Source organism: Loxodonta africana, chromosome 19 (assembly GCF_030014295.1).
Source record: "Loxodonta africana isolate mLoxAfr1 chromosome 19, mLoxAfr1.hap2, whole genome shotgun sequence".
In the NCBI taxonomy this organism is placed as follows: domain Eukaryota; kingdom Metazoa; phylum Chordata; class Mammalia; order Proboscidea; family Elephantidae; genus Loxodonta; species Loxodonta africana.
In genome coordinates, this window is record NC_087360.1 from 61,927,843 (window position 1) to 61,941,516 (window position 13,674).

At 46.1% G+C, this 13,674-nt stretch overlaps 1 protein-coding gene across 6 annotated transcripts in view; it reads right to left on the reverse strand.

The window, feature by feature from the left end:
• Window positions 1-13,674, reverse strand: part of PLEKHA2 (pleckstrin homology domain containing A2) — an 83,887-nt gene that overhangs the window by 31,091 nt on the left and 39,122 nt on the right. For all 6 annotated transcript variants that reach the window (XM_064272795.1, XM_064272797.1, XM_064272796.1 and 3 more), the window contains one exon: window positions 7,998-8,054. In XM_064272795.1, coding sequence (XP_064128865.1) covers window positions 7,998-8,054 — 57 coding nt within the window. The remainder of the gene's footprint in view (window positions 1-7,997; window positions 8,055-13,674) is intronic.

Here is a 13,674-nt window from a genome sequence, read left to right on the forward strand (position 1 = left end):
TTAATGCTCTCGGCCACTAATCTAAAGGTTGGAGGTTCAAGTATACCCAAGGGTACCTTGGAAGAAGGGTCTGGACACCTACTTTCAGAAAAATCAGCCATTAAAAATCCTACGGAGCATAGTTCTACTCTGACACGTATGAGGTCACCATGAGTTGGAATCAACTTGATGGCAACTGGTGCCATTTTATTTATTTATTTACTTTCCGGAAAATATAAAGTTTAACTGAGACAGAATATAGGGAAATAAAAAGGTTAGTTTCAAGTTTTCTCACAGTACATGCACCATAATCCTTCTGGTCAGCCTATCTTAGTGTCTGTCTTCGACTGTTTCGTCTTCCTCGCTCTCACGACCAACTGGGTCTTCAAATCCTATCAAGTCTTTTTCTATGCTGACATCTGCGCTCAACATCTCTTTTCCATGCTTAATGCTTCCAACCTAGTTTGAGTCCTCAGGTCCTTCTCCTAGACCATTTGAGATAGACTGCTGATTACCCTGCTTCCAGTTCCTCAGCTCCTACATTGCCCTCCTACTGCCAGTTGTTTAGCCTTGCAAAGGGATAACCTGCTCAAAAACCTTCAATGGCTTCCTACTTCCTCTTGATTATAGATTCCTCAGCCTGATTTTCAAGGCCTTATACAACGTAATGATAACCTATTTTCTAGTCTTTTTCTCAGTGTTGTCCTTCTTGCACTTGACACTCCAGCCAAATTAGAATATCTGATGTTCCTTGGGCATGTAAAGGAGCCCTGGAGATACACGGGTTAAGGCGCTCAGCTGCTAACTGAAAGCTCGGTGGTTTGAACCTACCAATCACTCCATGGGAGAAAGATGTGGCAGTTTGCTTCCATAAAGGTTCACAGCCTTGGAAACCCTATGGGGCAGTTTAACTCTGTCCTACAGAGTCATAACGAGTTGGAATCAACTCGACGGCAGTCAGTTTGGGGCATGTACTGTATCTTTATGTTTGATATTCACGCTCTTCAGAAATGCCCCTCTCTTACCCTCTCCCATCTCACCCTTGTCCTTCCTAGACAAACCAAAAACTCTACCTCCCAGGACTTCTTCCATCCTGATATATTCTCCCTATTTAACCCTATAGTATTTCACTTGTAGTCTTTTTATGGCACTTCTCACATTTTTGCCTTGTGTTCAACTTCTATTCTTCCCTGAGGGACTAGTTTTCTTTTAAACGTTCTTATTGTTATATAGCACATATATAGAAAAGTGTACAAATTGTAAGTGTATAGCTTGATGATTTTTTACAAATTGAACATACCCTAGTGGTGCAATGGTTCAGTGTTCGGCTGCTAAACAAAAGGTCGGCAGTTTGAATCCACCAGCTGCTCCTTGGGAACCCTACAGGGTAGTGCTACTCTGTCCTATAGGGTTGCTATGAGTCAGAATTGACTCAGTGGCAATGGGTTTTCGTTTTTTTTTTTAATCTAACGACCACACAGATCAGTCACTGCAACACTGAGGAGGCTTCCTTTAATTCCGCTCTTTGTCATTATTTCCCCAGGTTACCACCATTCTGACTTCTATCACCATATATTAGAGTTTTGGTTTCTTTTTTCCTTAATTGTGATTTAGGTGAAAGTTTACAGAGCAAATTAGTTTCCCATGAAACAGTTAACACACCAATTGTTTTGCGACATTGGTTGCCAACCCCATGACGCGTTAACACTCTCCCCTTCTCCATACCAGTTTCCCTGTTTCCATTTGTCCAGTTTTCCTGTTCCTTCCTGCCTTCTCGTCTTTGCTTTTGGGCTGGTATGCCCCTTAGTCTTATACACACGATTGAATTATGTATGAAGCATGTCCTTCATGTGTGTTATTGTTGCCCCTATACCAAAACCAAAACCAAACCCAGTGCTGTTGAGTCGATTCCAATTCATAGAAACCCTGGTGGCATAGTAGTTAAGTGCTACAGCTGTGAACCAAAGGGTCAGCAGTTCAAATCCACCAGGTGCTCCTTGGAAACTCTATGGGGCAGCTCTACTCTGTCCTATAGGGTCGCTATGAGTTGCCCCTATAGACCTGTCTAATCTTTGGCTGGAAGGTGAACCTCAGGATTGACTTTAGAACTGAGTCAAGAGGGTGTCTGCGAGACCATACTCTTGGGACTTCTCCAGCCTCTGTTAGACCAGCAAGCCTAGTCTTTTTTTTTTTTTGGTGAATTTGAATTTCTACATTTTCCTCCTACTCTATCTATGACCCTCTATTGTAATCCCTGCCAGAGCAGTCGGTGGTAGTAACCAGGCACCATCTAGTTGTTGTGGGCTCAGTCTAGTGGAGGCTGTGATAGTTGTGGTCCATTAGTCCTTTGGACTGATTTTTCCCTTGTGTTTTTATTCTTCTTCATTTGCCTTTGCTCCAGCCGGGATGGGACCAGTAGATGTATCTTAGATGGCCATTTGCAGGCTTTTAAGACCCCAGTGGCTACTCATCACAGTCAGATGTAGAATATTTTCTTTATAGGCTATGTTATACCAATTGATCTAGATGTCCCCTGAGGCCATGGTCTCCAGCCCTCAGCCCAGTAGATCGGTCTCCCAGGGCATTTGGATGTGTCTGTGAAGCTTCTATGACTTCTATGGCTTTGCCCTGGTCAAGCAACTGGTGGTATTTTTTTAATGAGTGACTCATCTAGATTCTCGCTCCTGGCTCTAAACTCTTCCGACAGACCTGCCCAGATTCCTTTAATAACCCAAATTAATACTGCTCCAAATATTCAACAGGGGAAATGAGGCAGCAGGCCTATAAAACATCAAAAGGACAGACAACAGAGCCTAGGCTTTGAAGTAAGAGAGCCAAGGCTCAAATCTCAGGTCTCCCAGATGTGTGGCCTCTATTTCCTGATCTATCAATTAGGGCTAATAATATCATGTTCCCATAGGGTTATCATGAGTGTTAAATGTGATAGTGCGTATAAAGCATTTAACCCACCCTGTCAAGCTGCTCCATCAAGGAAGGACTATTTATAGCTTCTGATGGCCATATTTTCTTTTAAAGTCCCACTCCACATAGTAATACAGGCAGGGCCATTTTGTCCACTTGGCATTAAGGGCAAAATGTTGAGGGCCCATGAGCTTCTCAGAGGCTTACAAAAATGTCTGAGACTTAGAAAGAAAATGCCTGGCCTCTAATATACAAAATGAAGATGGGACAATCAAAAGTAGTACTTTATTATACATCTGCAAGACATTCTACCAACCTCATTGACAAGTATTTAATTAAAATGTCTGCAAGGTATCACATTAAGTCAACTTCATTCATTTTTTCACTGAAAATTCACAAAAATTTCATTACATTAGAAAATAATTAGTAGCTCAGATTTTCTCAGTTCACAAGAATCCTCACGTATGCAAGATGATTGCTGAGAAATTTCAGCTGATCATAAATTAGTTACTCAGAGCCAAATAATTGCAAAAGCAAAATGATTAAAATCTTTTCAAATATTTTACAGCAAAACAAGTGTATTTCATGAGGGATGTGGATGCATTTTGATATGTTTACTGTGATGGGAGGTAGAGGGCATAGGGCCCAAGAAAGTCTTTAAATAGTCCTGAAAAAATGAAGATTTAAGCAAAGGTGGGCCCACACATCCTGAGTCCAGATACAGACAACCCAGACCAAATTCAGTCATGCCTGTACAACACACAGGTGTTGTGTTGTACACTGTAGCTCCAGAACATAATAGCCCTGGGTCTCCATACTACCTTGTCTTCCTGGGTTCCTGACCCCCACTGCAACCCGAACCACAGTGTGTGTCTTTGCCTGCTTACATCTGATGTTCTGATCTGTTGTGACCCATTTCCTAGCTCTGTCCCTTAGCATTCATAGTCTTGCAGGTCCTCTGTCCATAAACTTCCGCTTGCCCGGACCTTGGTTTCTTTATATCCCTGACCATCATTGTGCAACACCCCACAAAACTGTCTTGGCCATCTTGGCCCTCAGAAGCCGCCTTATATCATGGCTCCCCTTCTACTTTTAGCTTTGGGATGGCACTGAAAGGCTGAGCACTTCAAAATTCTCCTCTGGCTTACTAGGAGAATCGCCATTTCTCTGAGAAACTGGCATTTATTATTGACTAGAGCATTGCCATCAATGCTTTTCAGCCTGTTTGGGTTACAAATGGTCCACTTTGACTGCTGCTTATCAACCAGCCTATAATGGAGAATGCTGGCCATGTGCTTATTATGGGAGCCGAAGCTTTCAAGGAGAATGCCTGGCTCTTTTGGTTGGCTGATTTTTACACATTTGTTCAGTTTTCCATCAGGGGTATGTGTGAGCGTGTGTATACACGTCTACAATTTGCCCCAATCCCATGGATGGTAAAGAATGTTGGGTAAAGCAACTGAATTAACAGGGTATCAGTTCTGCCCCAGATGACTGCGTGTTAAGGATAAAACCCTTCCCAATTAATATAGCCAGAGTAAAAATACTAGTCTCCTACTTACAGACACAGAATGGCAAAAGAGGAAAATGAAATTATGTCTACCTGGGTCTATGATGCTCAGAGAGAAGAGCTAAGGTGAGGATCTCCATTTATTATGGGGCTATGGCTTTGGCCCCTCCCTTAAATCCCAGTAATCGTGGAAGCCAAACTCCTACCCGCTGCGAGGTATAATCCCACTCCACCACCATCCCCACCACATGTTAATCATCATGCCAGACTTTAATAGCCTCCTTCAGACTTTTTTTTTCAGACATTAAAAAAAACCCACTGCTGTCAAGTTGATTCGGACTCAGGGTAATGCCATGTGTTCCAGAGTGGAACTGCTCCATAGGGCTTTCTTGACCGTAGCCTTCACAAAAGGGAGCCCTGGTGGCACAATGGTTAAGCACTTGGCTGCTAACCAAAAGATTGGCAGTTCAAACCTACCAGCAGCACTGAGGGAGGAAAGACCTGGCAATCTGCTCCCGTAAGGATTACAGCAAGGGAAACCCTAGGGGGCAGTTCTACTTCGTCCTGTAGGGTGGCCATGAGTTGGAATCAACTCAACAGCAAACAATAACAATCTTCGCAGAAGCCGATGGTCAGGACTTTCTTCTGCAGTGCCACTGGGTAGGTTCGAACTGCCAACCTTTAGGTTAGTAGGTCAGCACAAACCGCTTGTGCCACCTGGGGACCTTCCTCGTGAAGAAGTGTGGCTGCAGGGGTGAGGACACCTGACAGTCTGACTCTAGTGAGGGCACTAGGTGTAACCATCAGTGTGCCCAGAGGTGGCATGTCTACAATTTGTCCCATACCCATGGGGCAAGCACGCACAACAGTGGTTGGCTGACTGAGAGGTCAGGGATGTGAGGACGGGATGGGCACAGGTACAGTGACCCAGCCAGGGATGCACCATAGCTCAACAAACTCTCAAAAAACTGCTCTTCTCAGATCAAACACAGACCCCAGGAGCAGCAAACACAGCAGCAGCAGCAGGGCACTGCTAAGGCCAGCCCCACCCTGTCTACCCTTGGCCCAAAGTGGAGCTGGGGCCCCACTGGCGGCGGTGGCGGTGACGGTGGAGGCGACAGTGGCGGTGGAGGTGGCGGCGGCGGCGGCGGCAGCAGCAGCAGCAGCAGCAGCAAAACATAGGTCTTGGAGCTCTGGTGCAGCTCTGCCCCAATATCCAGGGTGACCTTGCCCCACAGGTGGCATAAAGAACAGAGCAATAAGCAGCCACCTAAGGGTAAGATTACAGGTGCTCTAAGGTGGAGACCTCTGAACCAGCTTCAGGAGGTCCATGAGCCCCCTGGAATGACAGGCAAAATCAGGGCGGTGCATATATTTACCTGGAGGAGTCCACACTTTTCATCAGACTCTAGAAAGGATCCATGACCTCCCCAAAGTTAAGAACCACTGCTCTAGGAGGTTCTTCATGACGCCTAGCTTTGGGCAAGGCCCTGACAAAATAAGACACAAGCTAGGGTTGGGGTAGCCAGGGTGCAAGAGAAGGGCAATTAGGCAAAGTGGGAGGGTAGGTGGTGCTGAAGACCAGCTTCAACTATCTTCTAGTTTGCCCAAGAGCTGGTTCTGCCGCCACTGATACCCTGGATGGCATCAGGACAGCCCCTCTCATCTCTGTTTGCCTCTCTGCAGGACCACATGCCATTCCCTAGCTCCCCAACACTTGCCCTCAGGAGACAGCTATGGAGGAGAAAGCCCTGAAGAGAGAGACCATACAAAGACCACAAGCCAGGCTGTCTGGCACTGTGGTTAAATGCTTTACTCTGTTAGGGAAAATGGAGGGGTTAGCAAGAAAGAAGCCGTTTTCCTCTGAAATAACCTAAAATGCTGAATTTGATACCAGTACCATGGCTAGTTTTACCATGGCTAAATGTTTTTCTGGGAAAGCCCATGCTTTCTGGAAGTGGATCAGGCAGGAGTTAAAGGCTCTGTGCTCTATGTAACCTGACCTGGTGGCAGCTGTGGGTTTTGCATGCCCACTCAGGCCTGCCTCTCCCACTAAGGGCTAAGAGGCAGGTCCATCCTTTCTAAATGAGGCTGAGAATTCTAAAAGCCCTCATCTGAGCTGCATTTATAAATCATGATTCAGCAGGAGATTGTATTCACTCCGCCCTCACGAAAAAAAAAAAATTCCCAAACCCTCTCCGACAGGAGGGGGTTTTGGTTTCTATTAATAACAAGGTTCTCTGCAGCCCCCTCTCTCAATTCTTGTTTTCCAAGCCTCCAGAGGAATGACCTAATGAGGACAGGAGAGGGGGCGGGAGGGCAGGGCCCCAGACCTCTGGCCTGCCTGGCCTGGCGAGGGAGCCACATTTCTTACCACAAGGCAAGTACAAATTGCCCGCAGCTGTGCTACCAAAGCTGTACTTTGGAAGGCCCTCCCCCCTTCCCCTGAGGTTATTATCTCCTCTCTCTAATCTGCTCAGACACTGCCCTGCATCTTCTGCCTTTGTACGCAGCTGTGCCTGCAGCCTACAGGCACAGGGGCGGCCTGCCCCTCAGCTAAAGGTGGCCTCTCCTCCCCAGAATCCCCTGGTCCATCTCCTCAGTCTCAGCTCCCAGACCAGCTAAGATTGCGGGCCAAACACAAAGATTCCCAAAGCTTGCTATAAAAACGAGTCAGGAGACATTCAGCTCAGGGATCTCCCAGGTCTCAACCCGTTGAAGATGAGAGAGGGTGGACAGGGAAGCAGAGGCCCCCAAGAGGCCTGAAGTGTGGGGTGTGTGGTGGGAGCAGGAGTTCCGGAAGCTCAGTGCTGGCTGGGAGCCACCTGGCTCTCCTCACTGTACAAAGAGTTCCTCTTTCTGGGGAGGCTCTACGTCCCCGGCCTTTTCATCACCGCGGCATCACAGGTCAACACGGGTGCTGACTCCAGGGAGGGCCTCCTGAAAAAGCTGAATTCAGCAGCTACTCGTGGGCACCACTAACTAACCCCTACCCCCAGGTCTCCACACTGAAGAGGGACTGATAGATGATGGCTGGTCAGCCTGCCAGCCAGCCTCGCCTCTCAGGCAGTTATCTGACTGCTGAATGTTTTCCTGGCACATAGGAGCACCTTCTCTGGGTATTCTTAGCCTTCCTTCCGCAGTAATGCTGTCCAGGTGACTGATAAAATTCCAGTGAAGCCCCAACTCTTTCGGAGCTGCTCCTGTTTAAATTTGTTACCCTTTGAGAGAATTCTTTACAGTTTGGAGATTTCTTTTGTTTTTGTGTTCTTTTTTGTCCCAACTACAAAAAGGTCCTTCCCCCAGCTGAACCACCACCTACCCTTTACTGGGAGCTAGGAGCATTGCTTACTGATGGGCCTAAAGAGTAAAGATGCCCCACCCTCTAAGAATTTGCGAATCATCATTACAACCGCCCCTGGTCAGCAGCAAAGCTACCACAGGCAATACTTGAAGAAAGGAGAGCGCTTCAACGTCCATGCAACGTTCCCAAATGCTAACACCCAAAGGATTTGACACTGCTTCCTGTTTAGATACTAAACCTACTTAGAGAACATGAATTCCTGGAGCTCCAGGCTAACATTACCTTCGAGATGTAGGTCAGCTGCAAAGATCCAACGGCTCCTGCCCCAACTGCCAGGTTCTGAAAGACATATATTTTTCTTTTAAGAAGAACGTTATGTGAGGAAGTGGAAACAGCACTACGAAACAGAAGACCAAGATTCTAGTTCTGCTGAGGCCACTTACAGGCTCTGCAACCTTGAGCAAGTCACTTAACCACTCTGTAGCTCCCTTTCCTCACCTATAAGATGGTGGTAACAATTCCTGCCACAGGATTTTTATGGTATGCATACCTGTACATTAACGTTACCCCTGGCTTTATTACTATACAGAGATACTCTAGTTCTGTGGTTAAAAGTGTGTACTCCACCACTTGACAGTGAGCAAGTCCTTAACCTCTCTGAGCCTCAGTTTTTTCTTCTAAAAGTAGGAATAATAATAATACCTACCTTTATAAAAAATAATAATAATAAATAAATAAATTTAATTTTTTTTTTATAAGGCAGTTGTAAGGATGAGTTAATACATTTAAGAGTACTTGGAACAGTCCCTGGTATATAGGAGACATGCAACAAGTGTTAGCTAGTATTTTTTTTCCTGTTTTATGACTTTTCAAATTATTTTCATAACAAATAGGGTATAAATTCACACAAAACAAATAAAAAATATAACTCTTCAGCCCACCTCACAGAACTGTTATGAGTAGCAAATGAAGTGATGCTTATACATGATAGGACATTACATGTGATGTACCAGTGGCACAAATGGTTACGCACTTGACTACCAACTGAAAAGTTAGCCATTCAAACCCACCGGAGGCGTTCGGAGGACGGGCCTGGTGACCTGCTTCTGACATGTCACAGTCTTAAAAACCCAATGGAGCAGTTCTACTCTGCACACATGGAATTGCCATGAGTTGAAATCGACTCGATGGCAATTGACAACAACAATGAAAGCAGCAAGGAACTCAGAGGCACCATGTCTGGCAATAGCCTCTACCCCGGCATAACCTCTTTGGGTTTCTAATTTTTCCATTGTCAGAGATAAAGCAGTAACAGACACAGGGAGGATAACAAACCAAAGAAATGGCCAAAATTAGAAGTTACAGCCTTGGCGTTTCTCATTTATCGCTTGGAAAATTCACTCCAAGAATCTCTGGTGACCTCTTAAATGGTTGAAATAAGCCTCTAAGAATAACCTTTGAAGACTGCATCACCTGGGGTCATCTCAGAGCAATAAATGGAGGTGAAAGTTGGAAAGTTAGTAAATATCTCAAAAGATTAACAATGAAAGTTCTCATTGGTACCAGTGTGTCTCAGTGGCCTGTCATCCCAGGCGAATCCCCTTAAGAAATTTCTTAGATGACAGGGAAGAGTCCTTCTAGCCATAATTATCTAAATTAACATACATCAACCTGAAGCTAATTAAATGTGTGAAATTCTCTGGATGGGAATAACACCATATAAAGGGATTCTGAAAACCTAGAATCTCAGTGATACATCTAGGACCATATACTCCACCTCCCTCCCTTTGCAAATAAGGGGATCCATCTAAAAAAAACTGCCTTTGAGTAGCCACATCAGCATTTCAAACAGGATGCTCTGATTTACAGGTTTTTTTAACTACATAGTTGAGACTACAGAATAAGTTGCTTTTTTATGTTTTGTTTTAGGAAACTTGTATTGGGTAGAAGAGAGAGATGCCTTATAGCCCCTAAATCTGAGTTCAAAAAGGAGCCACAGCTCCCCAGACTGACACTGCCCTAGAGGGGAAAGCTAACCATCTTGGGCAAAGACTCAGCTCTGCCTGCACACTTAGACGGCTAAAAGCAGGGCAAGTCCTTACACCCAGGTTGCAGCCAAGCGCCCCAGGGACAAATGGAGCCACAGGCCTCTGCTGGAGGCTGAGCATCTGCCTGCTCCGCCCCTCACCTTGTTTTGCACCCCCCACCTTGTTTTGCAGTTAAGGAAAGTGACTGATGAGTGAGGGGACCTATCCAAAGGCAAACAGTAGGCGGCAGAGCCTGAACTACAGCTCAGCTGGGTCTCCTGGCTTCAGCGTCAAGGCTCTGGATGCGACCAGCATGGTGTAATTTAGAAAGCCTGAGCTGCTGGAAGTCTCGCTATGACATCAATCACTCTACGACCGTAAGCAAGTTTCTTTGCCTATAAAACGAGGATAATAAGCCCTATTTCACAGAATTGTTGGGAGAATTACACGGAAACAGAGACAGAGCCTAGCATATGGCTATATGCTAGTCTGTCTCCCTCCTACTACACTAATTACAAGATGCAAATGCCAAGTCTCAGGGCTGCTGTTGCACAACTGACTCTCCTCACTCCAAACCACAGCCCAAAGGCCTCCAGAGTCCTATCTGGAATTCTGAGTGATGTAGTGGGATTTGGGGAGCTGTTTTGACACTAACCCACATGTAATGACAGATACTAGCCGATCAGATTTCAACTACTTCATCCTCTCCACCCCGGGGGCTGCTCTACCCTCAGTCCCCTGCCTCCCTTCAAGCTCTCCTAGTTCAGAGAACAAAACACAGCAGCAGTTCTCCAGGCCCAGTTACCCCAGGGGAGTGTGTGGAGTCCCTACCCCCCCCACCCACGCCCCACCCACAATCTGCTCTTAGGCTAATATGTACCTCCTCTCGACCATAAGAAGCCAGGAAAACATGACGATGGATCGTCTAAAAAGGCACTCCCTTGCCACCTTCCTCCCCACTCGAAGGGAAATGCATGACACAGGAGCAAACAGCTCCAGGATCCCTGAGACTTGATCCAAAGTGATGGCTCCACGTCCACTCTAATTACTGGACCTAGGAGATTAATGGTGGCAGCCCACTGCCTGGATGGCACACTGGCAGCCCCAGGCAGACACTTCCTGATCAAGGAGGAATGTGCCAACATGCCTGAGCCGAGGGCCAAGGCAGCCAGATGTCTAGGCAGGAACATCAAGAAACAGCACCTAGGGAGAGGCAGGATGTCAGAGTTGGGGAAGAGGCGTCTAACACATCTGCCTTTCCTGATCACGGCACTGTCTCCTCTAGGACAAAGATGACACTCAGGACCGTGTTCCACCTACTCCAGCCTGCACTGACCTCCCATGTCTCTGATTTTGTGTTCACGAATCTTCTCCAGTTTGGTGTGCATCAGCACCTCCCAGGGATCTTGTTTAAAAAGCCCAGGCTCAAGCTTCACCTCAAGAACACTGAACCAGAATCAAGTGGGATGCGGTCAGAGCACGCATATTTTTTAAATGCTCCCAAGTGATCCTTAAATATGCCCAAGTTTGAGACCCATTGGTCTGTAGGACAAAACTTAGCCCTGGATTCTGTCCTGGAGTATATTTTTCCATGGGTATAAGTCTCTTCTCTCGAACTAGATCCTAAGCACACTGAGAACATGAATAGAATTGCACTGCTTTATACAGCAGACTCCTCAATTTTTACATGAAAACATTATCTGCATGGTGGTTAAGTTTCCAAGCCAGTCCATAAAAATCTGCTAAGCTCATAATGTACCAGAAAACCTACACAGCTTCTATCCACCACTGAGAAACGATGCTCCTTTGGGAAGACATGTTTGAACTTGGGTGCTAAGAATGGGTCTCTCTCTAATGCCTGAGCCATGTGCCACTTGAGTTAGCAGTTCCCATGGCCTGGGACAGGGGCAGGGTGGGACAGGAATCAGGGTGGAGGGGGCATGAAAGGAATGAGTCCCAACTAAAATGGGGTCAAGGATTTAGAGAGAGAAAGGTAAGGAATAGGCTGGGAAAGGGGACAGGAAGCACCTACGATGAAAGCATCTGAGCCGACGGAGAGTAGAGGAAGAGGTTGATGGGAATGAAGTTCTGGAGGGGCCGTGTACGTGAATCACCTGAGGAGATTTTTAAACAAACTAATATCCATCCTTCATCCTCAGAGTTTTCATTGATCTGAGATAGAGCCAATGCATTTGTACTTTTTCTAAGCTCCCACGTGGTTCCACTGTTTTGAGGACCACTGTTGTAAACGTTGACTGGTCCTGTTGACACAGCAGTGTTGACACGGCACCTAGTGGCAGAAAGGGCCACGCCCAGACAGCAGCAGCCAGAGTAACCCTGGTGGCTGTACCAGCAGTAAATAGGGAGGAGGAAGAGAAGAGGAAGGCAGTGGCTTGGGAGAGGACAATTCTGTGCCATGCACGGCTGACAGCAAGTCATGAATGAGGATGTCTGTAAGCCCAGAGCAAACTGTACATTTCCTGCACTTCTAATTTTTCTGGAACAATGTAGGGCACACAGTAGGTTCTTGTTAAATGACTGATGTTTTTATGAAGACTCTGCCTTGCTTTCTGCTCAAGTCCTCTTCTTTCCACTGAGGACGTTGAAGGAGACGGCCTTCACCATGTGTAGAAAGGCTTGTTCATCTCCATCACCAAGGAAGGAACTGAGATGGCCAAACACAGATGTAACACACCTCCCTGTGAAGCCTTTATCTAAAAGCAACATTATATCTTGTTGAAGTAGAAAAACTTACGCATGTGTCTTCTGCTCCCTTTTCGTCTTCTAGTGAGAATACCAATGAACACAGAAACCACCAGGATACCTAACCAGAGATTCATAATTCACAGGATGTCAGCACTAAAAGATGCCTCACAGGTTGTATTGTAGCTTCCTTATTCACCACGAGTCCTCCGAGGCTCAATCAGGGGAAATGACTGCCCCAAGGCGCCCGAATAAAGACAGAGTTCATAACTCCTAACTACCAGCCCAGTGCTTTAGTAAAGCACAACTTGAGATAGATGACAATTGACATATGTTTAAAGCCTATTATGTGCCAGGCATGCTGCTAGAAAATTTCTCACATTGTCACTTAATCCTAACAATCCCATTTTACAGATGAAGAAACTAAGGATTGAGCAGGTCACATGAGTAGTAAGTAGTTAGGCCAGTATTCAGTCCCAAGCCTTTCTGACTCCTAAATCCCATGCAGTTTCCTTTCTACTATGCCACCTCCCGTGAGACAATCTTTCAAAGGTACAAGAACCTGCTCATTATTTAAGAGTTGATTATCAATGAAAGGTAAATACAGGAGCAGGACCAGCAGGCTTATACCAAAAGAGCCTCCATATGGTTGCCCAAGCTGGGCAGGGCAGAAACTAGTCAAACTGGCTTTTCGGTGCCAAACCTCAAGTGACCAGGGATTCAGAGATTGGAATAGGGAAAGGACAGATGCTGTTGCCTTCTTATCTTCTCGTATATACCCCCAGGATGCCTAGAAGACATGGAGGCGGATTAAAAAAGCTAGCTTAGTTAACAAATAGAGGAAGGAGAGAAGAGAATATACATGGAAACCCCATAGGGAGGACATGGACCAACATGGCTGCCCATGAGCTGAAACCACAAAAACTGCAAAGGCCACAGCCAAAGCGATTCTCAGGAAAGGGCTTACCTACCCAAAGAGCTGCGAAATGGGAATGGAGGGGAGGAGCATAAGTCCCTTTGGCCCACATTCCAAAACTCTCCCCCTGGCATGAGAGAATAGCCAAGAGAGAAGTAACCAGCTTATTCCCAGGTGACCTGAGCAGGGGCTTCACTCACTGCTCTGGTGTCAAACACATCTCCTCCCACCACCCTGTAGTTCTACTTCCTGACACTAACCTGAGGAATCGTGAAAGGCCATGACCACTCTCCCCATTCTCCAGTTCCAAATA